We start from the raw sequence: 24,654 nt of genomic DNA, 5'->3' as shown, positions 1-24,654 counted from the left end.
ATGCTATGATTTGGTTTACATATGAAAAGCTATATTCTTTACTTAACATTCACAAGTTGCTTATGGATTAATTAGCCCATCTGCCACAACAAAGGTATTCATACTTTTTTTGCATTAATTGCTGAAAAGTTACTAGTTTTCTCCTATTCACTTCTCTCTATCAATAAAATGGAAAATAATTTTTTAGAAACAAGACACTTTTTTCATAGCAGTAAAAATGTGTATATTTTTCAACTTATCAACTAAGTTGATAAAGTAAGTGCAGGGATGAAAGGAAGACCTTCTCTGGAAATGGCTTCCCATGATTAGTTCTTCTTTTAGTCACTTATCATCCGTTTATTTGTTAGCTTATCTGAATATCTTAGAAGTGCTTCAAGTTTGGCATGATTAAGGCTACTCTTTCCACTTGCTTCCAATCCCAAATCGTTTTTATGAGGATAACCACATCTCTATTTCTCCTCAACTTCTATCATTGGCATCTTCCTTTCCTCTTTTATGCTGTTACCAATTCTGATAACCTCTTTATCAATAATGTGCCTGATTTCTCATTTACCTCAAATCAGGTAACTTAATCACCATTTCAGAGTCCAGTCACCCCACTCTGGGGCCACAAGCCTCATATCAAACAGCAATCCCATGAGTCTTTTCAGTTATACTCTAGTTGCTAGGTGGCTTTAGAACCAAATCAGTTTTGGCCACAGTTCTCAAAAAGCCAGATGTTAGAGTAATAGAGGGAATTATCTCATATACTTCTCTTGTTTATTATGATGCTCTAACCTCTCACTCATTCCATTTAACAACCACTTTAGAAAAAGGCCTTGTTCTCTACACCCTGCTTAAATCAAATCACCAGGCTTCTTGAAACCCTTCCACATGTACACTTCAAAGCACAGCCCATAATACATTGGTATATCTTTTTTAATTTTCAAATTACCTTTCATTTCCTCCCATGGATTTTGCTCCCAACACTCTTCATCCAGTTTTTTTCTCCTGAAAATCAACTTCCAGCACTTCTGCTTCCTTCTGTTTACTAGGCCCCCAGAACAGTTTAGATCGACACTCTTAACTACCTGTATTAACTGGAACACATTTAATAGACGGCTTCTCCTTCTCCAGTTTCATTTCACATATGTTGTCCATACAAAACCAAGATTGAGACAGAGAGGAAGGAAGAGGGAAGAAGGAGTAAGGGAGGGATGGAGAGAATATGACGGAAAATAAATAGAATGATAAGGATATGGCACCATGAAATACCAAATACCTTGTTGGTTTAGGATCTAACCATTTGGAAAAAAACACAAAGTTTTGCTATTCATTTATTTGTTAGTTTACTACAGAATTTTTCTATAGGTTTAAAACCTCAGGTATTCTTCCAACATTATTCTTCTCCCTTAGCTGAAAACTGAGCAAAGCAACTGCCAGAAAATCCCAATTAAAGCTAATCTTTTTTCTGTTGTGAAAGGCATAATTTATAAAAGGGTGACCTTTTGGTAGGCTAACAGTATGTTGATGAACTTCAAGTGAAGTGAAAAAAAAAGTGTTTTGTATCATCAGTGCTTACATTTTCTAAGGGATCACATGGGGCAGCAGAGCCTTTAAAGGTCATAGACTTCTTTACTTCGAGAGATATTAAATAGCTTATGAAAATAGAGGTCAACTGCATGATAACTGGAAGAAAAGAGCGTTCCCAATGGGGACGTAAGATACTTCAGATTATATTGACTGTCCTTTTTTAAGACTGTATTTGATTATCTTAAAGGAAAAAAAAAAAGAAATTTGCATATAAATGCCATGATTGTAAATGAATGAATGTACAGTTCTTAGAATAGATAGCTATTGATCTTGCTGTATGAAAGCTAACATCTGCATATACTAAGCATTGCAATAAGAACTAATAATTTCACAGCCTAAAATACTCTCCAGCAATTTTTATGTTTCTGCAGAAATTTTTATACTTTTCTGAACTTTGCAAAAATAATCTTATTTACCTTATTGGAACATAAAATAAATAATCATTATCAGTAAGGAACTCACTTTTTAAAAATTATTCTTGCTTTGAAGATCACTAAAACAAATAAGAAACAAAGGAATATCAAGACTAGATTGTAGACAAGGTACTGAGCCACCTTGGGGAAGAAATAGAAAAATGTCATTTGTCTGTTCGTTATTTAATGACACACAATTTATGCATTAGTAGGATTTAATGTATGACTGGAAGAAACCATGGCTACAAATTATTTTCCCTTTACCCTCAGATATTGCTTGAAGTTCCTTCAAAAAGGGCTCTGTCGGGCTTCCCTGGTGGCGCAGTGGTTGAGGGTCCGCCTGCCGATGCAGGGGACGCGGGTTCGTGCCCCGGTCCGGGAAGATCCCACATGCCGCGGAGCGTCTGGGCCCGTGAGCCACGGCCGCTGAGCCTGCGCGTCCGGAGCCTGTGCTCCACAACGGGAGAGACCACAACAGTGAGAGGCCCGTGTAGCGCAAAAAAAAAAAAAAAAAAATAGGGCTCTGTCTTCTTTCATTCTGCCATTGTGAAAAGAGTTACTCCAGATGCAAGGTTTATAGGAAAAGGTAACATTACTGACATAATTCCAGTAGATTTTAAATAGTTGATAACAGATTGTGACCAGGAGTTCTTTTCAGAGAAGGAAGGGTATGAAATCTTGTACGAGTAAATATTCACTAAGTTGAAGGGACACCATGAAGCAGGAAACGTGTGGACAAAAGGGCAATTCTTCCCTAACACATAGATACTGACAGAGCAGTATTATCTACCACTGGATCATCTTCCATAACCCTGGAATTTATAAATACTGACCACAATATGGGACACAGAGGATGACGCTATTCATCATGAGAGGCCAGATTTTAGGTTGTGCTTTTCCATCCTGGAACTTCTCTTATCATTTGCTGACTGCAGGTCCTCAGGAGTGGTGGCCTCAGCCCAGAGTGCCTGTCATCCAACAGCAGCTCAAGGAGTGAATGCTGGTCAGTAGGTGTCCCGCATTCACATCCTCCTGTGTGCCCAAAGTCATCAAGCCATTCCAAGGTTGTGCCAGAGAAAACTCAGTGGGAATGTTTAAGTTTAGTTCGTGGAGAAAAGAATGAGAGAGTAAATGCACAGATTAGTGAGTGTGCACATTGGTAGGTACACACCCAAATCTCAAACTGATGTTTCTTACTAGTTATTCGAGAACTGTACTGGGTCATATGGTGCTGGTGAGGAAACTTAATTGCTCAATTTCTGAAGGCACATTAACTCTTTCAGGGTCGATTGAGCAAATTAGCTCCTCCAGGTCATTAAGCCCATCTCTACATGACATGATGATTTCTACCTGGCATTGTATCATTTACCCCCAAATGCCGCACATTTGCTTTGAGCATGCACATATTCTCTGTCTACTCAGGGAGAGAAAATGTGCTCATTTGAATGTCAGCCAATCACTCTCTGGCTGCAACTCAGTGATTCCCTTTGATTCTTTTGAAGGCACCCAGGGATCTCTAAGGATTTACTGGAGCATAGCAGTTATCAGAGCCTCGTCAACAGGCGGGTAGTTTAGTTGTCTAGAAATGGTATAATTTCAGGGGTTTTGAGCACAGTACTGTACTCCCAAGTATGTCTTCCTATTTGCAAAAGCCAATATTATTGATTCATTGCAGGTGGGAGTTGTGAAGTTCTTTCAGGATTCTGTAGTCCTTTATGAAAACACAACTTCCACTAAGAGGCTGTGCTATCAGGACCCATTTTAGGGGAATAAATTGATGACAATTTGAGAGCAGTCTCTGTACTGTCTCTCAAAAGGGTGATCAGAAAAGAGTGTAGCTATTTTGGGTGCCACAAATGTGGGGGAACATCAATGGCCCTATATAAGCAGGTGTTGGAGAGTATCATCACTAAAAGAATAATTTTTATCTCCCAAATGCCAATGGTTGGCCCAACTGAGAAGCAGTGATGGAGGGCAAAGACAAACATCACCTCTTCCTCTGTTATGTCCAGGGCTACACTGGAGAGTCATAAACTGGTATAAATGGAAACAGGCAAGGAGGCAAGGGACATGGTATGCTCACTCAGAGGTGTTTTAGAGCAGTGCTACTTTCTTGCGCATATAAATCAGCTGGAATCTTGTTGAAATGCCAGTTCTCATTTAGTAGGTCTGGGATAGGGCCAGGGACCCCGCATTTCTAATCTCTTACGCTGCTGGCCTATGGACCACACCTTGAATAGCAAGGATTTAGGATAATATGCACATAAGCAATAATCTGGTCTTGGATTAAAATGATGAATATGAAAGAAATTTGACAATATCCCCCCAAATTAGATTTCAAGTCAGTAAGACTGATTAAATATTGAAAATACCGCCAAGAGATTGATAGATCATTTTTTAAAAAGGATATACTTAACATTTCTACCTAGCTGAAGATTTTGAACATTTGCTGAAGTTTGTGTGCTGTTTAAGTTTTGAAATCTTTACTAACAATTCTGACGATGTGCTTGCTAAAGGTATAAGAAATAACTGTTTTCCTAGTCTCCTTCACTTTCTCCTGCTGATGAAGAGTTCAATAAATGTCAATGTCTGATTAAATATTCCTTTACAAAATTCTTAGCAGAGCTCGTCTAAGCCTCCCCTGCCCACCTTTTTTTAATCTATCGTGACAGCCTCTCTGTTCTTTCCTCTGAGATGAACAATGTCCTTTTATCTTGCAGGTCAATGGGAAGGATCTCTCAAAGGCCACCCATGAAGAGGCAGTGGAAGCTTTTCGAAATGCCAAGGAGCCCATTGTGGTCCAGGTGCTAAGGCGAACACCTCTCAGTAAACCAGCCTATGGGACGGCCCCAGAAGTGCGGCTCGTGAATGCCAGCACCCAGACGGACATCACCTTTGAACATATCATGGCCCTGGCCAAACTTAGGCCACCCACCCCTCCAGTGCCCGACATCTGTCCATTTCTGCTCTCAGACAGGTATTCTTCTGTCATTTCTCCCAAAGCCCTATTTGTTGTCATTCGTCATTGAAAGTAGGTGTTGGGAAGAAACAGTCACTGTAGCAAGTTGGCAATTATGGAGACAAGCTCTCAGTTCTGTTTGGAAAGTGTCTGTAACTGTGTCTCCATCCAATTAGTTCTCAGCTGTCCTGCTTACTTTTCCTGACCTGCACGGTTGTTTCAGCTCAGGAATCATACTTGCTGAGATGCTGAGTGAAAAAGTCTGGCTCTGATTAGTTCATCTTCATATTTCCAGTCAACACAAGCCTCACACAGCTCATGAGAACTGGTCAGGGAAATAGCTTTTCTCACCGAAGCTGCCAAAAACCTTGTTAAGACAGACCCAGAAGTGGCATGTTGGCACTATATTCTTCTCTGTGTGTCGCCTCTGTCTCTTTTTCTCTTTTGCTTTTCTCTTCTTTAAAGGAGAAGCTAGGAAATTTATTAAAGTGTAATTCTCCAAAGGAAGCAATTACCTGATATATTGAGACGTGAACCAAAGATCCTGGCTGTCCAAGAAGAAGTATAGAGCTACAAAATAAGGAATTATTAAAGGAATATTTCTTTTCAATTTTTACCTGAGTTAAAGGCAGTTAGAGATAGTTTATTCAAATAATGCTATCTTTGCAGCTTTGGAAGTTTGTTTTGCTCCACACACTTTGTTCTGTGAACTTTTAAGCAAATATTCAAACATTATTGAGAGCTTGATTTATAAGAGCAGTAGTCTCTTTAGCCTGCATTTTCATTGCCTACTGCAAACCATGCTCCATTTAGTAAAATGTACACTTGGCCCTGACACCCGCCTGCCCTTTAGTGGCTTCTGTTAAGTCCAACTCAGTGGTTCACACGTGTACATTAGAATCATCTGGGAACTTTGAAAAGCAGTATCAATGCAATGCCCAGATCAATCCCACCTCAGGCCAAAACCCAGGCATTAGAATTTTTCAGAAATTTCCCTAGGCAATTTTAATGTGCAGCCATGCTTTGGAAACCACTCTTTGAAACTTCAAGTTCCAGGAGGGCAGGGTCTCTGTTTGTCTGACCTACGATTCTAGTCATCTATCCCTTACTTATTAAATAGCCCCTTGTGTCAGGTACTGGAACTAGGTACTGGGCATAAAACTGGGAACAAAAGATAAAGCCACTGCCTCCTGGAGCTTATATTCTACAGGGGAGATGAAAAATATACACGCAAACAAATATACAATATTCATTAGTAGAGTGTGACACAGAGTAGCCATCCAATAAATACTTTCTTGAATGAATAATAGCTAACATTTATTAGCTAACTTAACATGTTTTAGGGAGTATTCCAAGTGTTTTACAATTATTAATTCATTTACTCCTCATAAAAACATTCTGAGCGAGTACATTATATTATTACCATCCCCATGTCACAGATGAGGAAGCAAATGTTAAGTAATTGGCAAGGTCATACAGCAAGGAAGCGATAGGGCCAGGCTCCTGAGCCCAGGAGGTCTGACTCCACTGCCCACTCCCTTAACCAGTATGCTGTGTCCTCTTCCCAAGTCCTGCAGATCATAGCTGAAAGGTAACCTCTTCTAGCAGACTTCTTAGGACTGTAGTAGGTACTCTCATAGTGTCTCTATTTTCTCCTTAATTATCTCACTCTATTAAAATTCCCACTTTGCTGCTCTACCCAATTAAAAAGACACCAACCGATTTCCAGCCATTGGCATAGGGCCTGGCATCTGATAGATACTTGGTAAATGTTTACTGAATTAATAAGGTGTTCTTCACAGCAGGGCTTCCTACTTACTAAGTCAAAGACCAGAGAAACACATCAGATGCCCCAAACAGCAGGCTCTGATGTTTTACCAGCCCAAATGGGTTTCTCAACAGGGAACTCTGCTTATACTATGTAACAACCTAAATGGGAAAAGAATTTGAAAAAGAATAGATACATGTATATGTATAATTGAATCACTTTGCTGTACACCTGAAACTAATACAACATTGTTAATCAACTATACTCCAATATAAAATAAAAAGTTAAAAAAAAAAGCCAGTCCAGCTTTAAGCTAGGAGGGTTCACCTGTTAGACGAGCAAGCAAGATACTACCTGTACTGCTTTTGCTATTTGCGTGAAAATCAGAGAATATTAGAGTATAGTGAGAAGAGGCTGGTAGAATATTTACACTGACTGTGTGAGGGCACCAGGATGAATCTCTGGCATTTCAGCTAGTAATGAGGGGACTCATTTATGCTACTAACTCCAGTTTGTTCATAATGTCCCAAATGGCTGGGCTTAAAGGTCTCACCTGAAACCACTTGGTTAATTGCACTTAGGCCTTTTCACTGACTTGGAAATACTTATAGAGGACCTCATGCCCTTTGCTGTTCAACTGTGCTTAGCTTTCATATTGTATAATGTATAGTGTCTCTACCACTTCATATAACAATTTGAAAGGACTTCTATAAATTATGAAAAACATTTCCCCAAAGTTAAAGGATACATAGAAGTAATATACAATGCCTTGGGTCCTCTTCATTCCCTTCACTCCATCAGTTCTCTTTGTCCTGAGAAATTTTCTAAAGGGATTATGCAAATCTGTGGCTTATAGGAGTTTCCAGTGAGTTATCACCATGAACATTCTTTAATATTTGTGGACATGCCTTTTATCAAAGAGGGAAAGATGTGGGTTATGAGGGAGAAAGAGGAAGGACATCTTAAGAAATGGGGGCAATGTGAGTACGATTTACAATCTGAAAAACACAGTGCCCACCCTACCTGCACATCCACGGGTTCCACATCCAAGGATTCAACCAACCTCAGATTCGATTTTTTTTTGGGGGGGGGTACAGATAACAACTTTATTTGACCATGCCAGGATAAAGTTGCTTAACAGAGAGACAGAGGGTGGTGGGAGGCTGGCATACACAGCACCATTTACGTCGAGGAGGCAGAGCATCACTCCTACCACGGTACCACGGCCTTCATCCTCCTTCCTCCTGAAGTGCCCCTCGCAGTCAGCAGGCCCCTGCCCCACACTCACCAGCATCACGTGCTACCGCACTTCTTCCCCCCACTGTCTCAGTACAGAGCCCACCACATCTGGAAATGTCTGTCTTTACATTCATCTATCCACTGGGTCCTCTCATGGCTCCTGCGAGGTAGCTGGGATAGTCTCAAGGTTGGAAATAAAACTAAAGATTCGATTTTTTGATCCGCGGTTGGTTGAATACTCGGATGCAGAACCCAAGGACACAGAGGGCCGACTGCGCATTTAAAATCAGACTTCAGAACCGGTTTGAGGCTGTAATTAGGAAATTGGAAGTACTTTGTTATAAAATACCCACCTTTGGGTAGACTTCAGTCTCAAATGCCACACACGGATGCATGGATCAAGTCCATTCGATGCAATGGAAGGAGGCCAGAGTATCGATATAGCACCACGGCGGGGAGAGGTCGCACATCTGCCCCTTCACAGAATGAAGCTTGACCCTGAGCCATTATCTTAGTATTCTCTTAGAAAATCAAATTGATGGACTTCATATAGGGGGAGAAAGAAAAGCAGTTGCTCTTTCTGCGGTGTAATTCGTTTAAAGGCTAGATCACTAAAGGTCTTATTGGTGAGTGGTGAAAACTAAAGTGAAATTCTAAAATTAGTTTTAATCTTGGGAACAGCCCTTTTGATCAATTCCTGTCATATTGCTACATTCCCCGTAGCTGCCATTCTCTTCATCCGATGGAGCATGAATTTTATGAGGACGATGAGTATCTTTCCAGCTTGCCTGCTGATGCAGACAGAACTGAGGACTTTGAATATGAGGTAAGATCATTTTCACAACACTTCACATTTCTTCATGAAGTTATGGTTGAGGCGTTTTGCCTAACAAAGAAAAAATTAATTTATTACTGTGAGAACTATTTTGTCTATTATATATCTAAGGTAAGAGCTTTTAAATATTTGTTTCAGCTATTTGGCACTAGTATTTTAATTATATTGGAAAACATTTTTATAATACAAGCCTGAAAATAATTTGCTCACATTTTTGTTGCTTTATATAAATAATATTATGGCAGCTACATTTTTTTCTTCATTTTGTAATATAAGAGAATTTCCAAGTAGAGTTTGGAAAAGAAATTATATTTAAAACCGAGACTGTATTTACTATTTTCATTCATTGTGTAGTACTTTTATTTTAACTGATAAACTAAATCTTATATTATTTTTATTCCCCTTCACAAATTCAATTTTTTTTTTTAATGACTCAAGTACTCTAAAGAGCAGTTTCCGTGACTTTCTAGATTGAGAGATGACCATGTTTAGCCTTCACACGGTACATGTCAGAGTATCTGTGCTGTGTTATGAAACAACTCCAAAAGCCCATCTATTAATTACTTAAAAGCTTTCACAAAAGTTAAAGAATTTATCCTAATATTTCCTCTGCTTCTGCAGTCTATAAATCTTTGAAAGGTTTCAGACTACTCTGACATTTGGAAATAAAGTAGATTGAGGAGGTAAAGAAGCTCTGGTAAACAGCCAGAGAACCTGTGATTATCTGCCCTTTTAATGCTTTCGATGATGTCATACAAGTTCAGCAAAATGTTCTTTTCCATTTTACAACCAGGAAATCCTGAAATCTCTTCCCTTAGGGGGATCTGAAATCAAATAAGGCCGATTCAGTGAAGCTCACCTAAAGCAAATAGATGTTTATTTGAAATCTTGCCCCTGCAAAAGTCATTGCTGGGGATTACAGAAATCATTATTTCTTTTCAGCCAGAATTTGGAAGGGTGTGCGATGATACCTAGTATCTGAGTTGATGGTTTTGTTGCTGTTGTTCATGTTAATTTCTTATCCCCTCCTCTCCATTAATTTGATTGAAAATTTTATTTTATAAATCTGCTTAAGTACTGGTATACACTGAAATAGCCATTAAGTTTTGCTCATTCATGCAAAATAAATTACAACGTTGAGTCACTTATCCAAATAATTCAAGATTAAATTATGTTTTTCTTTCAGTTAATTAATTGCTTTGGGTTTGGGGAATGGATTTATCTAGATCACTTCAGCTTTTTGTTTCGTTTGTGCCTTAAAGCTTTATTAAAATATATCTGTGTGCTAGGGGAGGACAAGGGAGAAAGACTTGCTTAGGCTAAGCAGGTTCACAGTAAAAATTCTTTTAATTAATTAGCATATCTTTGACTATGACAATACAGACAGATTCTATAGTGATTACTATTGCTGAACTGCATCCTCTTTTCTGACCAATGTCCATCCCTAGGAGAGACCAGCATCAGTGTGATGACAGTGGTAAATGCTCAGACAGGCCTTCTGTAGCCTGCAGCCTCTACTAATCACACCGCCATGGTCATTGCTTTGCTGTCAGCTGTGATTCTCTTGCCAAAGTCACCTTTCTGAGTTATTGAAATAAAGAATATTCCCATGAAATTTAAATAAGGAAGACGTTACTGTGACAGGCTTCGGTCTTGAGAAGGGATACATTTGAGAATATCTGCATGGCTAAAAGTAGGGGTGGAAGCACTGGGGAATACCCCAAGGATAACTGACCAAGCTTAGGAGAGAATGGCTCTACCCAGTACACCTCAGTCTGTTATGCTAACGTGCCACAGTGCCACACGCCATCCATCTTGTTCGCATCAGATGAGACTGTGAGCTCTAGTCAGTCCTCTGCTATCACCAGAGCTGACTGTGGACAGGGAGATTTAGAAATGCTGCCTTTACATAGTATTACACTTAGAAGCAGGCTGGTCAAGTGTTTCTGTGACAGGCTCAGAGGACCCCAGCTCCTCCAGGAACTCTGTTATAACCCAGTAGCTGTGGGGATGCAGTGGATGCAGTGGTCCTTCAGGAAGGACCTGTTTTGTGCCACTTAGAGAGTATTATGGAGAACAGAGGTCTAATGGCCAAACAGAGGACTTCATCTCAGAAAGAGGTACTCATTCCTCTTCAACCTAAACATGAAAACACATCAATAGGCAATCGGAAAAGTAGAGACAGGACTCCTTTCCATCTGCTTTCATTCAGTTGTACCATAAATATTTAATGAGCAGTTAAAAAAATATGCCAGGTTCTTATCTAAGTTTGGGATTGATGAAGCCTCTGCCCCAGTGGAGTTTAACCTTTAGGAGAAAGAGATGGGCAAGAAACAAGTAAGTAAAGACATATTATATCAGATGGTGATTAACTGCTAGTGGACAACAAACGGTGTGGGTAACAGAGGAAGGAAGTTCATGGTGTTGGGATGAGGTGTTGCTCTCTTATACAGGGTGGTCAGGGAGGGCCTCTCTCATAAGAGACCTAAAGAGAGTAAAAGAGCTAGCCGTGTGGATTCTGAGAGAGGAGCTTTCCAGACAGAGGGAAGGGCAAGTACAAAGGACCGGAAGCAGGACCACAGCTGGTGGGCTCCAGGAACAGCAGAGGCCGGTGTGCTCTGGGGGCAGAGGCAAGGGCGTCGGGCAGCGGTAGGAGGTGAACTCAGAATGAGTAGCTGGTGGAGAGCAGGGCCGGGTTCTGCAGCCCTCGTAAGATCCCTCTGCTGCTGAAATGAGCTTTAAGATGGACAAGCAGAGCCTCCAGCAGAGCCTCCAGCAGAGCAGTCGGAGGAGGGTGGGAGGCTGGAAGCTGACCGGTGACAGAGGCAGGGGTAAGACATAGTCTGAAAGCACAGCATTCATCCTGGCCCGGAGGGCTTTGCCTGTGTGTCTGCACTTCCATTCCTCGCCTCGTAGTTTTAATATAGTTTGTGCTCGGGCGGGTTTTTTCTTCTGACTTTTCGAGGGCAAAATATCATAGGCCAGAGTGAAACTCAGCTTCTGGCATCCACTGGAACTAGCATAATAAATCTACTCTTAAAAGACAAAAAGAGTACAGAACTGAATTTCTGAACTTGCTGAAAAACAAACTATGCAACTATATAGGCACCTTTTTAAAGGTCTATTGACTCAGTGAACCAAAGGTGATCTGTCTCTCTTGTGAATATATATTTAGGGACTTTTAGTGTGTGGATTATTGACCCAATAGACCAAAACAGATCTGATTATCTTGTAAAGACATATTTAGGGACTCTTTAACATGCAGATTATTGCATTGATAGATGGTAACAGCTCCCTTCAGAGCCATGATAGACAGCAAATGCTTCTTTGGAGATATTATAGTCAATGTGTCAATGCTATGGTGACTCTGGTGTGTTAGGGACCACTGTGAAATTTTTATGACACCCATATCTCACCATGGCCTATCACCACTTTGCCTCAGAAAATTATTTGCCTGGGTTTTAAATTTCCCCCCAGTGCTTCAGAAAAGTCTCAGCAGACCAACCTGTATTAAAAGACCCACAGCTTGAAATTTGATCGTTTTAAAAAATGATGGCACTGTTTTCTAATTAAAAATGTAAAGGATTTTAATTTCATTTTTGAGGGAAAAAATAAAAATATCAAAATTTACACAATGCAGCCATCATAAGAGTCAGGGTGCCGACTCTTATTTCCACTGAAATACCGAGGATTAAGCACTCCTTTTTCTGTATTTTCAACTTTGTTCTTTTTTTTTTTTTTTTTTTTTCCTAGAGCCAGCTAAAGGTTGAAATAAATCATAAATAGCCTTTAGCAAGTCAGAGGCGGATCTCAAATCCGGCCTTTACCAGAAATAATTTAAAGGGAAAGCCTTTGAAAAAACAGAGCTCTTTTGTCCAACTCCTAATAAAGGTATGTTTGCTACTGCCAGAATGCAAGGAAGACGTTGAATTTTCTGCACCATTTGCCGTCAGCTCTCAAAACTCAGTGTTGATAGAGAACAGTCAGAAAATTAATAAGTACAACATTTGGATAGTATAAAACATCATGTTAGCCAAGACAAGCAAGTAATTTAAGCCACATTTCTGAGCTTGGTGATTTTTATCATTTAGAAATGCTGCTTGAAGTTGTTTTTATTCCTTCCCCTAAGATTAAGTTGAAGAAACATATCCAATAGCCTGAGTTAAGTGCACATAGAGTTGCCCTTGTGTGTACATTGTCATCACTATGAAAGAGGATTTAGAAGTTTGCTTGGAGAGGTATTAAAAGTAGAAAAGAGAGAAAGACAAGTATGTGTCAGAGTTCTATATAATGTTAACTGAAACCCAAACTTGGGCTAGTATCTACAAACAAGAAAGAGCATTTAGCATATTAATTAGCTTCCTCTTGGCAATTCTTATGCAAAGCGTAAGTAAACCCTTGTGCTATGCTGAGAAGTGTCATTTTGCAAAATTTATTTCCCAGAGCTGGATTCTTGTGAATACGTGCAGAATATTTGTGAGAATTTAAGTATATAATCCCTCTTGTACATAGTTAAAGAGAATTATGAATCAGGAAGATGTTCATTCAAAAAAGTAGTTAACAAGAGGATAAGCATTAGTGAGATTTTAATCATATCTTTTTGAGCAACTTCATGATTTGTGAGCCAACTTTCAGAAAAGTTTCCTTACTGTGCACATATAGAGCTGTGTGGCTCCTTTCTAGGCTGTGAGGGCAGAGGCCTTACCTGTGTGTTCATCATTGCCTGATATCACCTGTCTCATAGTGGATGCTCAATATTTGATGCAGGAATATATAAGGATTCCCATTATTGTCTGTATGGACCAACCTTTGAGCAGCACAATCCCTTTCCACCTTTTGCACAAGGGAATTGGAAAGGAGCTTGAGACCACCATGCAGTTATAACAGATATCCTCTCCCTTTCTAATAGCTATTTGTTCTTTTTTTCTTTTAAAGTTTGTACTGTTTTACTGACCTCTCCCTATTTACCTCACCCCCCTAGCCCCTGAAAACCATTTTTCTACTCACTGTTTCTAAGAGTTTGACTTTATTTTGTTTTCTTTATGTTCCACATGAGCGATACCATGCATATTTTTTTTCTCTATCTAGCTTATTTAACTTAGCATAATGCCCTCAAGGTCCATCCCTGTTGTCACAAATGACAGAATTTCCTTCTTTCTCATGGCTGAATAATATTCCATTGTATGTATATACATACACATACAATGGACTATTATATATGATATATGTGTGTGTGTGTATATATATATATATAATATATATATATAAATATAAAATATTCTATAAATATTTTTGTCATGATTTCCTGGATTTTAGTTACTTATGTACTTATCTTTTTCTTCTAAATAGTTTTTATTTTTTAACAGAAGTGACCACTTCTAATTATCTTTGTATCACCTGGAAAGCCTAGCACATGCCCTAGTTCATGGGGGGCACTCAGCAGCATTTGCTTGATAAGTGAACAAAGTATTGACCATTGCTGCTACTGTTCTTATTGTATGAGTCCTGAAAACAAATACAAAGGGTTACATGAAGGGAAGGAAGAAGAGAGCTGATGGAGAAGAGAAATTTGAAATAAAGTGTGAAAGTCTTTGGGTTTTTTCCCCATAATAATTCAGCTAACAGCCCTGTTGTTAAACAGTTAACATACATTTGTGCCAGATCATAAAAGAAGAAAATCTGGATGTTTTTGGTTGCCTTTCTAACAAAGAAGATGCACATGTTTTACCCCAAACTTATAAGCTGGAGGACCCTAGTAAATAAACATGTTAATTTACATAGGTAAAAATGACTGGGGTTCAGTTTGTGTTAGGATAACCATATGCCCTGGTTTGCCCTACACTGTCTCCATATACGAATACTGTTCAAATTTAACTATGAATAGCATCCTCTTCCATTTTCAAAAATGTCCTTTTGCACAATACCTTGTATGGTTGTCCTAGTTTTTATATCTGTTGAGCCTTAATGGAATCTGAGATTTTGTAATCCCATTTTATATAATCCTAATAGTACAAGCAGAGATGACTCAGAAGTTCCTAATTTGAATACCCATGTTTACTAAATTGAGCAATTTTCCTAAGTCATGACTTTCTATTTTTAAAAAAAGGCCTTCTTAAGGAGTGGCTAGAGAGAAAATGCCACAAAGTTGGAAACAGTCATCAAAGTTATTGTAATTCTTTTAGATTTCTTACTGAAAGAAATGAGTTTAGTATGGCTGTTAATTTGGTCATGTAATTTCATAAAACAAATATGAGGCAAGTCTGTCTTTTGCCTCACTGATTATGACAACACTAAACTTTATTTCCTAAGAAAACAACGAAAAGCAAATTGAACCTTCCAAGTTGGTGATTAAAGAATGTAACCAAGGGCACATTTCTTTGACTAGGAATCTAGATATAAAATGAAGATTCCTTATGCTACGTATACGAATTTTATCAAAATGCTGACATTCAGTTTTTGTTTGAAGATACTCAGTGATACACATTCAGATGATTTCCTTGCATTACTGAAAGGTGTTCAGGAAAGGTTGGGTTTAAGGTGAACATTTGCATATGAAGTCATATTTTCCCAATGACTTCTATTCTGCTTTCAAAGAACAGTTTTCATAGGTACAAAGAAAGAAGAGCTATCTGTTCCAATATAAAGCAAATCACAGATAAGCATTCCAATGTCCCTTTCAGAGGCAATGTAATCAAGTGAAAGGAATCCAAACTAGGAGTCTGGTCCCAGTTCTAGCTCTGTTTCTTGAAGGGACCACTTACCTCTTCAATCACAGCATCCTCACATGTGAGCTCTGTGAGGCCACTAGTGTTGGTTATGGAATGATTTCTCAGCATCTAGTTCTTCCATGTAATACAAAAGCAAAGTGACACAAATGCATAGTCAAATCCTTAAAAATTTTACAAATATTTTAACATTTCAAACATATCAACTGACACTTTATGGGTTTTTATAAAGAGAGCACACACACATGTAAGACTCCACATTGTGAGTAGTTGTTCTGGTCTGTACAGACTGTACAATAGTCTGGTCTGTTGTACCAATTGTAGCAAGCAACACGCCCTCTCACCCTGGCTTTAGCTTTAGTGTTTAGAACAAGTTAACTCATATACATTTGCCAATCCAGAATGTCAGATGCAGTCTGTAGGCACTAGAAACAAATGGTTTTATTTAAATACAGTGTTTATTTTTTAATTAGAAAAATACAGAAAATAATTCTAGTTTGGATTTTTTTCCGTCAATTTATTATCTCTGAAAAAAATGTTGGAATCTTTAAAGAGCATGTGTTTTGTATTGGCATATCATTCTACCTTTTCTCTCTTAAGACATAAGCTATCGATGATGCCCTAGTTCTCAGTTATGTGGTGAGCCCACCGGTATTCACTATGTATTAAATAATCTAATTTAATATAGGTAAAGGGGAAACTTGCATGTACAACACAGATGGGCCAAGAATTATGGTAAATCTGATCTATGTGTTTGAAGTCCAAAATAAAAAATTTAAATATCATTATCTGCAATTGTATTACCTGAGTTAACCACAGTCAATATTTAATGTGTTTCCCTCTTTATGTACATTGTTTTTTTTGTATAACTGAAAATTTACCTTTTTATTGGGTATTTATTTTTCCAGATTTTCTTGGCTATCATAAAAAGCTACAGTGAAGTGCTTTATACATAAATCTATCTGTATTTTTTCCGACTTTATTGAAATATTGAGTTGGCCAAAAAGTTTGTTTGGATTTTTCTGTAAGAGATGGAAAATCCCAAATGAACTTTTTGGCCAGCCCAATATAACTGCCGTATAACATTGTGTAAATTAAAGATATACCACATAATGATTGATACATGCATATGTTGCAAAATGATTGCCACAATAAGGCTAGTTCATACATCCATCCCCTCACATGATCACCATTTTTATGTGTGTAATGAGAACATTTAAGATCTACTCTCTTAGCAACTTTCAAGTATATAACGTAGTACTGTTAACGATAATCAAAATGCTGTGCATTAGATCCCCAGAACTTACTCACCTTATTGCTGGCCATTTGTACCTTTGACCCACATCTCCTCAAACCCCTCAACCCCAGCCCCTGGCAACCACTATTCTACTCTCTGGTTTTGAGTTTGGCTTTTTTAGATTCCACATATAAGTGAGAACACAGTATAGCCTTTCTTTGTCTGGCTTATTTCACTTAACATAACGCCCTCAGGGTCCATCTATGTTGTGGCAAATGGCAGGATTTCCTTCTTTTTATGGCTGAATAATACTTCATTGTGTGTGTGCGTATCATGTGTATGTATGAGATATATATATATATATATATATATATATATATACACACACACATATATATCACATTTTATGTATCCATTCGTGGATTGATGGACACTTAGGTAGTTTCCATATCTTAGTTATTGTGAATAATGGTGTAATGAACATGGGGGTGCTGATATCTCTTTGATATCTTGTTTTTGTTTCCTTCGGGATTGCTGGATCATTTGGTCAGCAATCTATCAGCAAATAGATCTATCAGCAAATAGATCATTGCTGATCTATTTTTAATTTTTGAGGAACCTCCATACTGGTTTTCATAGTGGCTGCACCAATTTACATTCCCACTATCAGTGCACTAGGTTCCCTTTTCTCGCCATTCTCACCAACACGTTATCTGTCATTTTGACGATAGCCATTCTAACAGGTATAAAGTGATTGATATTTCATTGTGGCTTTGATTTGCATTTCCCTGATGATTAGTGAAGTTGAGCACTTATTCATGTACCTGTTGGCCATTGTATCTCTTCTTTATGAAAGTGTCTATTCAAGTCCTCTACCCCCATTTTTAATCAGATTATTTGTGGTTTTGTTGTTGTCTTTGCTGTTGAACTGTATGAGTTTCTTATGTATTTTGGATACTAACCATTTATGTGATGTGTGATTTGCAAATATTTTCTCCCATTCTGTGCAATGCCTCTTTGTTCTGTCGATTGTTTCTTATTCTGTGCAGAAAGTTTTTAGTTTGATGTAGTCCCACTTAATTATTTTTGCTTTTGTTGCTTGTGCTTTCGGTGTCATACCCAAAAAATAGTTGCCAAGACCAATGTCAAGGGGCTTTGTCCTCATATTTTCTTCTAAGAGTTTTATAGTTTCAGGTCATATTTAAGTATTTAATCTGTTTGAAGTTAATTTTGTGAGTGGTATAAGACAGGGACCCAATCTCATTCTTGTGCATGTGATACCCAGTTTTCCCAGTAGCACTTATCAAAGAGACTGTCTTTTCCCTATTGATTATTCTTGGCTCCCTTGTCAAATACTAGTTGACCATAAATGCTTGGGTTTATTTCTAGGCTCTTCACTCTGTTCCACTGGTCTATGTGTCTGTTTTTTATAGCAGCATCATACTATTTTGATCACTATAACTTTGTAATATGGTTTGAAATCAGGAAGTGTGATGCCTCCAGCTTTGTTCTTCTTTCTCAAGATTGATTTGGCTATTTGGGACCTTTCTGGATCCATACAGATTTTAAGTTCTTTTTCTATTTCTGTGAAAAATACCATTGGAATTTTGATAGTGATTGCATTAAATTTGTATATGGCTTTGGATAATATGGACATAACAATATTAATTCTTCTGATCCATGAACATGAGATATTTTTCCACCTATTTGTGTCTTTTTCAATTTCTTTCACGAAAGTCTTACAGTTTTCAGTGTACAGATCTTTCATCCCCTTGGTTAAATTTACTCCTAAGAATTTTACTGTTTTTGATGTTATTGTGAATAGGATATTTTCTTTATTTCTTTTTCAGCTATTTCATTGTTAGTGTAGAGAAACAGAACTGATTACTCTATGTTAATTTTTTATCCAGCAATTTTACTGCATTCACTGATTAATTCTAATAGTTTTCAGTGGGATCTTTAGAATTTTCTCTATATAAGATCATATCTTCTACAAACAGAGACTACTTTACTTTTTCCTTACTGCTTTTTGTTTCTTCTTTTTGCTTAATTACTTGGACTAGGATTTCCAGTGCTGTGTTGAGTAGGAGTGATGAGAGAGGACAACCTTGTCATGTTCTTGATCTTAGAGGAAAAGCTTTCAACCCTTCACCATTGAATATGTTAGCTGTAGGCTAGTGATATTTGGCCTGTATTATGGTGAAGTACATTCCTTCTATACCCAATTTGTTGAGAGCTTTTAATCATGAAAGGATGTTGAATTTTGTCTAATGCTTTTTCTGCATCTATTGAGATGATCATATGATTTTTATCTTCAATTCTATTAATATGGTGTATACAGTTATTGATTTGAGTATGCTGAACCACTCTTGCATCTGAGGGATAAATCCCACTTGATCATGGTGTATGATTCTTTTAATGTACTGTTGAATTTGGTTTGCTAGTATTTTGTTGAGAATTCTTGTGCCTACATTCATCAGGGATATTGGCTTGTAGTTTTCTTATTTTGTAGTGACTTTATCTGATTTTGGTTTTAGGGTAATGCTGGCCTTATAAAATGAGTTTGGAAGTGTTCTTTCCTCTTCAATTTTTTGGAAAATTCTGAGAATACTGATATTAATTCTTCTTCAACTGTTTGGTAGAATTCACCAGAAGAACCATCTGGTCCTGGGCTTTTCTTTGTTGGGAAGTTTCTGATTACTGATTCAATCTCCTACTTATTATTGGTTTATTCAGATTTTCTATATTTTCGTGATTAAGTCTTGGTAGATTGCATGTTTCCAGGAGCTTATCCGTATTTTCAAGGTTATCCAATTTGTTGAGTGTAATTGTTCATAGTAGTCTCTTATGATCCTTTGTATTCCTGTGATTTCAATTATAATGTGTTCTCTTTCATTTCTGATTTTATTTATTTGACTTTTCCTTCTTTTTATTCTTAGTCTAGCTAAAAGTTTGTCCATTTTTTATCTTCTAAAAAAATCACCTCCTACTTTCACCGATAATTTCTTGTTTTCCTGGGCTCTATTTTATTTATTTCTGTTCTGATCTTTGTTAAGTTCTTCCTTCTGCTAACTTCAGGCTTAGTTTGCTCTTCTTTTTCTAGTTTCTTGAAGTGTAAAATTAGGTGGGTTTTTTCTTTTTAGTTTTTTTTTCCCCTTAGTGTCAGCATTTATCACTAACTTTCCTCTTAGGACTGCTTTTGCTGCATCCTGTAAGTTTGGGCATGTTGTATTTCCATTTTCATTTGTTTCAAGAAATTTTTTGATTTCCTCTTTTATTTATTTTTTCATTATTGGTTGTTCGGCAGTATGTTCTTTAATTTCCATATCTCTGTATATTTTCCAGCTTTCCTCCTATTTTTTCCTCCTATTATTGATTTCTACATTTATACAATTGTGGTCAGAAAAGATACTTGGTATGGTATCAGTCTTTTGAATTTGCCAAACTTGGTCTGTGATCTGATATATGATCTATTCTGGACAATGTTCTGTATGTGCTTGAGATGAAAGTGTGTTCTGCTGCAGCTGCTGGATTGAATGTTCTGTATATGTGCATTAGGTTCATTTGGTCTAAAGTATACAGTTCCCCCTTCAACATTGGGAAGGGGGGTAGGTACACCAACTGCCCCATGCAGTCAAATATATATAAAAGTGTGTAACTGTACAATCAGCCCTCCATATCCATGGTTCCACACCCACAGATTCAACCAACCATAGATTGTGTAGTATTGTAATACACATTAATTTTTTTAAAATACACATGTAAGTGGGCCCCTGTAGTTCAAAATTGTGTTGTTCAAAGGTCAATTGTATTTCAAGTTCAATGTTGCTTTATTGATTTTCAACATGTCCTTACTGATTTTCAATGTTTCCTTATTGATTTCTTGTTGATGTCCATTGTTGAAAGTGGGGTATTGACCCCTCTATTATTATTGTATTGTTCTCTATTTTTCCTTTCAGGTCTTTTAGTATTTGCTTAATAAATGTAGTTGCTCTGCTGCTACATACGTATATTTTTACAATTGTTATATCCTCTTGACAAATCGACTCCATTATCGTTATATAATGAGCTGCTTTGTCTATTGTAATGGCTTTTGACTTACAGTCTATTGTCCCTTTTGGTTTCCACTTATATGGAGCATCTTAGACATGGTGGAATTTGAACCATAGGAAAGCTGTAGAAGCACATTTGATTTACTTAACAGAGAAAACTAAAGCCCATGAAGGTTAAAGATTCACCTAGCACATTTACTTGTTAGCAGAAGCTGGACAAAAATTTCCTCTTTTTCTTAAAAAAAAAAGCACAAAACATTTATTATAACAAAAATAATAGATATTCATTATTTTGTTTCCTTATTCATATTCCCCTTTGGCATATATGATACTCTTGAAAATTATACTCTCTAGAAAAGAACACATACTCAATAATTCACTTTTCTTTTTTTTTTTTTTTTTTTTTTTTTTGCAGTACGAGGGCCTCTCACTGCTGGGGCCTCTCCTGTTGCGGAGCACAGGCTCCGGATACGCAGGCTCAGCGGCCATGGCTCACGGGCCCAGCCGCTCCGCAGCATGTGAGATCTTCCCAGACCGGGGCACAAACCCGCATCCCCCCCATCGGCAGGCGGACTCCCAACCGCTGCGCCACCAGGGAAGCCCCACTTTTCTTTTATAAACAAACCCAAACCAACACATCCTGAAAAGTGATCACTTGTAATTTATCTTCTGAGAGAGGTCTAAAAGTCCTAAATAACCATTGGAAGGATAGTGTGTTTTGAGGGAATGTTTATGAGTAACTAGAGAATCCACAAACAGCTGTTGAACCTTTTTGCAGCCAGGGAGTTCATAATCCTTAAAGAATTTTTTCTTCCATTCACTTACATGCAAGTACCTGCCAAATAAAGGCAGTAGTGAATTCCCTTAAGCAAAAGTTTTAAATTATTTTAATGTTTTAAAGTTCTTTAAGTTGTTTTTAAAAAAAAAAGAAAAAAGAACATGAGAGAATTTAGTTGGGAAATTCATAAGAAAACTGTGATTTCCCTAAGAGAAGACACTACTGTTTGTAGTTAAGAATGATTTAATCACTTCCTGTCTGATAGGCACAGAAATTAATATAACCTCTTCCTCCAAAATGAAAGTAAAAGGGACTCAAACCTTTTTTCTCTCCTTCAGATATCCCAGATGATCATCAGAATTCCCATTACTGACTTTCTTCTGTGTTAACTTAAAGGTCCAAAAATTTCCAATGATATGCATTTATTCACCTTAAACAGTTTTTAGTAATGCAATAAAACCTGACGTAGGATAGGTAAACTATAGGACTCATAGTAATTCACAGAGGTGGCAGCACATGTGAATATTCAGTTAGTTTTACTCTCTGATTCTCAGAGGAGGAAATGCATTAACATTATCCCAACTCAAAACCAGACTCGCCATTCCATATGCAAGTTGTATTCTTTATGTCTGTCAAAAGAAGAGAAAGCCAGATATTCTCTCAGGGACTTCTCTCAGGTGTGGGGAAGTTATTTTTAGTGTCATTTCTTGTCACTTTTCTTATAGGTCTTGAACACGTGCATAACTATAGTAGCCATATAACAAAGTATAGACTTCTGTAATATAGTAATGAAGGTGATCAATGTCTTATAGATATCAGATCAATCACCTGAAAAAAATTCTAGAAGATTTTCTGACACCCAAATTATTTTGCTTATATTTCAACTGTATAAAATAAATTACCTTCATTAGGTCCTCATTTTTGTCCCTTATAATTAACTGATCCATTAATTTGGAAGAAAACCCTTAAAAATTGTATTACTCACAAACGAAGGCCTAATTATATCACTCTGATTGGAGGAAAAATTATATTTAGATATATTAGGAATCAGCCTGAAGTGGGCTCGAGTTAAACTCCACTGCTTAGTACTTGTGTGACCGCTTGCTGCCTAAGGTTCCTCATCTGCGTGAAGAAAATAATATCAACAATAAGTATTTCTTAAGATTAAATGACATAATATATGAGAACCTGTAGTACAGTGACTGGGATATATATTTATATTTTGAGTGTGTGTATTTATATGTATTTTCCATCATTTAACCATTGTAAGGCTCAATTTCATCACCTTGAGTGAAGAATATTTAAGAAGGAAGGAGAGAGAGTTGATGTCTCTTCACAACTAGGGCACCTACCAGATGCTGGTGAGGGACCTCGACACCCAAGGGTATGGGCGGAACCCCCGAGTGACTGGGTAGGACGTGGGGGGAGCGAGTGGGGAGGAGAAGTGGAGGCGGGATGGGACCAGCGCCCCTGAAGGGTGGCTGGGGGAGGGGAGGGGTTCCCATGGCTGGAGAGTCCCACTCACCACAGGGGATCAACAGGGACAGGGAAAGACCCTCGGGGGTTCAGAGGATTGGAGGGGAATGGGGCTAGTGTTTTGCATACCTACTCAGGCCCTAGGGAGCCTGCTAGTGTCCCAGGCCTGGTCCTCTGCACTCCTGGGCCCTCTCTGGCAGTGTGGGTCCTGGGGGCAAGGGAGGGAAGAGGGGAAGAAGAGTAGAGGCAAATGGAGAGGAATCCTAGGGGATCAGAGGATGGGCGAGGAACATGGCTAGCATTTCCCCCACCCAGCTGGGCCCCAGTGAGCCTGCTGAGGTCCCAGGCCTGATCCTCCACACTCCGATGCCAAAGGCACTTCGGGACCCCCTCCTGCCTCTCTGAGCTTAAGCCCCGCCCCCCAAACCCCAGTGCCTTTTCCTGCCACATAAGTCCTGAGTCTAGACCCCACCCCTGCCTAAACCCAGCCCCCAACTAAGCCCCCCAGCCTAAGATCCACCCCCCACAGCCAAAGCCTTTTCTGGCCTTTTTTTTTTTTTTTTTTTTGCTACTGCAGTTCTGTTTTACCTTCCAGTAGTTGTTTCACTTTTCTAGTATATATGCTAGTTTTCTAATCTTATTTTATTTTTTATTCTTTATTATTGTTCTGCTCCTTTTTTTTTTTTTTGGCCACACTGTGTGGCTTGTGGGATCTTGGTTCACAGGCCAGGGGTCAGGCCTGAGCTCCTGTGGTGGGAGAACCGAAACTGAACCACTGGACTGACAGAGAACCTCAGCTCCCAGGGAATATAAATTGGAGTGAGGTCTCCCAGAGGTCCTCATCTTGGCACAAAGACTCAGCTCTACTCAACTGCCTGCTAACTCCAGTCCTGGAAGCCTAAGGCCAAACAACCAGTAAGACAGGGACACAGTCCCACCCAACCAAATAAATGAGACAACAAAAAATACAGATGAAGGAGCAAGGTAAAAACCTACAAAACCAAATAAGTGAAGAGGAAATAGGCAACCTACCTGAAAAAGAATTCAGAATAATGATACTAAAGATGATCCAAAATCTCAGAAATAGAATGGAGGCACAGACTGAGAAAATGCAAGAAATGTTTGACAAAGACCCAGACAGACTAAAGAACAAACAGAGATGAACAACACAATACCTGAAATGAAAAATGCACTAGAAGGAATCAAAAGCAGAATAACTGAGGAAGTAGAACAAATAAGTAAGCTGGAAGATTTTATTGGCATAGAGTTGCTTGTAGTAGTGTCTTAGGATGCTTTGTATTTCTGCAATGTCTGTTGTAACTTCCCCTTTTTCATTTCTAATTTTATTGATTTGAGTCCTCTCCCTCTTTTTCTTGATGAGTCTGGCTAACGGTTTATCAATTTTGTTTATCTTCTCAAAGAACCAGCTTTTAGTTTTATTGATCTTTGCTATTGTTTTCTTTGTTTCTATTTCAGCTCTGATCTTTATGATTTCTTTCCTTCTGCTAACTTTGGGTTTTGTTTGTTCTTTCTCTAGTTCCTTTAGGTGTAAGGTTAGATTGTTTGAGATTTTTCTTGTTTCTTGAGGTAGCCTTGTATA

The 24,654-nt window shown here is 38.2% G+C and overlaps 1 protein-coding gene across 2 annotated transcripts in view; it reads left to right on the top strand.

Annotated features, from left to right (window-relative positions):
* PDZRN4 (PDZ domain containing ring finger 4) overlaps positions 1 to 24,654 on the top strand; it is a 375,783-nt gene that overhangs the window by 301,341 nt on the left and 49,788 nt on the right. For both annotated transcript variants that reach the window (XM_065886738.1, XM_065886739.1), the window contains 2 exons: positions 4,706 to 4,962; positions 8,675 to 8,777. In XM_065886738.1, coding sequence (XP_065742810.1) covers positions 4,706 to 4,962; positions 8,675 to 8,777 — 360 coding nt within the window. The remainder of the gene's footprint in view (positions 1 to 4,705; positions 4,963 to 8,674; positions 8,778 to 24,654) is intronic.

This window comes from Phocoena phocoena, chromosome 11, assembly GCF_963924675.1.
Source record: "Phocoena phocoena chromosome 11, mPhoPho1.1, whole genome shotgun sequence".
Taxonomy (NCBI): domain Eukaryota; kingdom Metazoa; phylum Chordata; class Mammalia; order Artiodactyla; family Phocoenidae; genus Phocoena; species Phocoena phocoena.
Note: the sequence above shows the minus strand (reverse complement) of the source record. Positions and strands in the feature narration are given on the sequence as shown.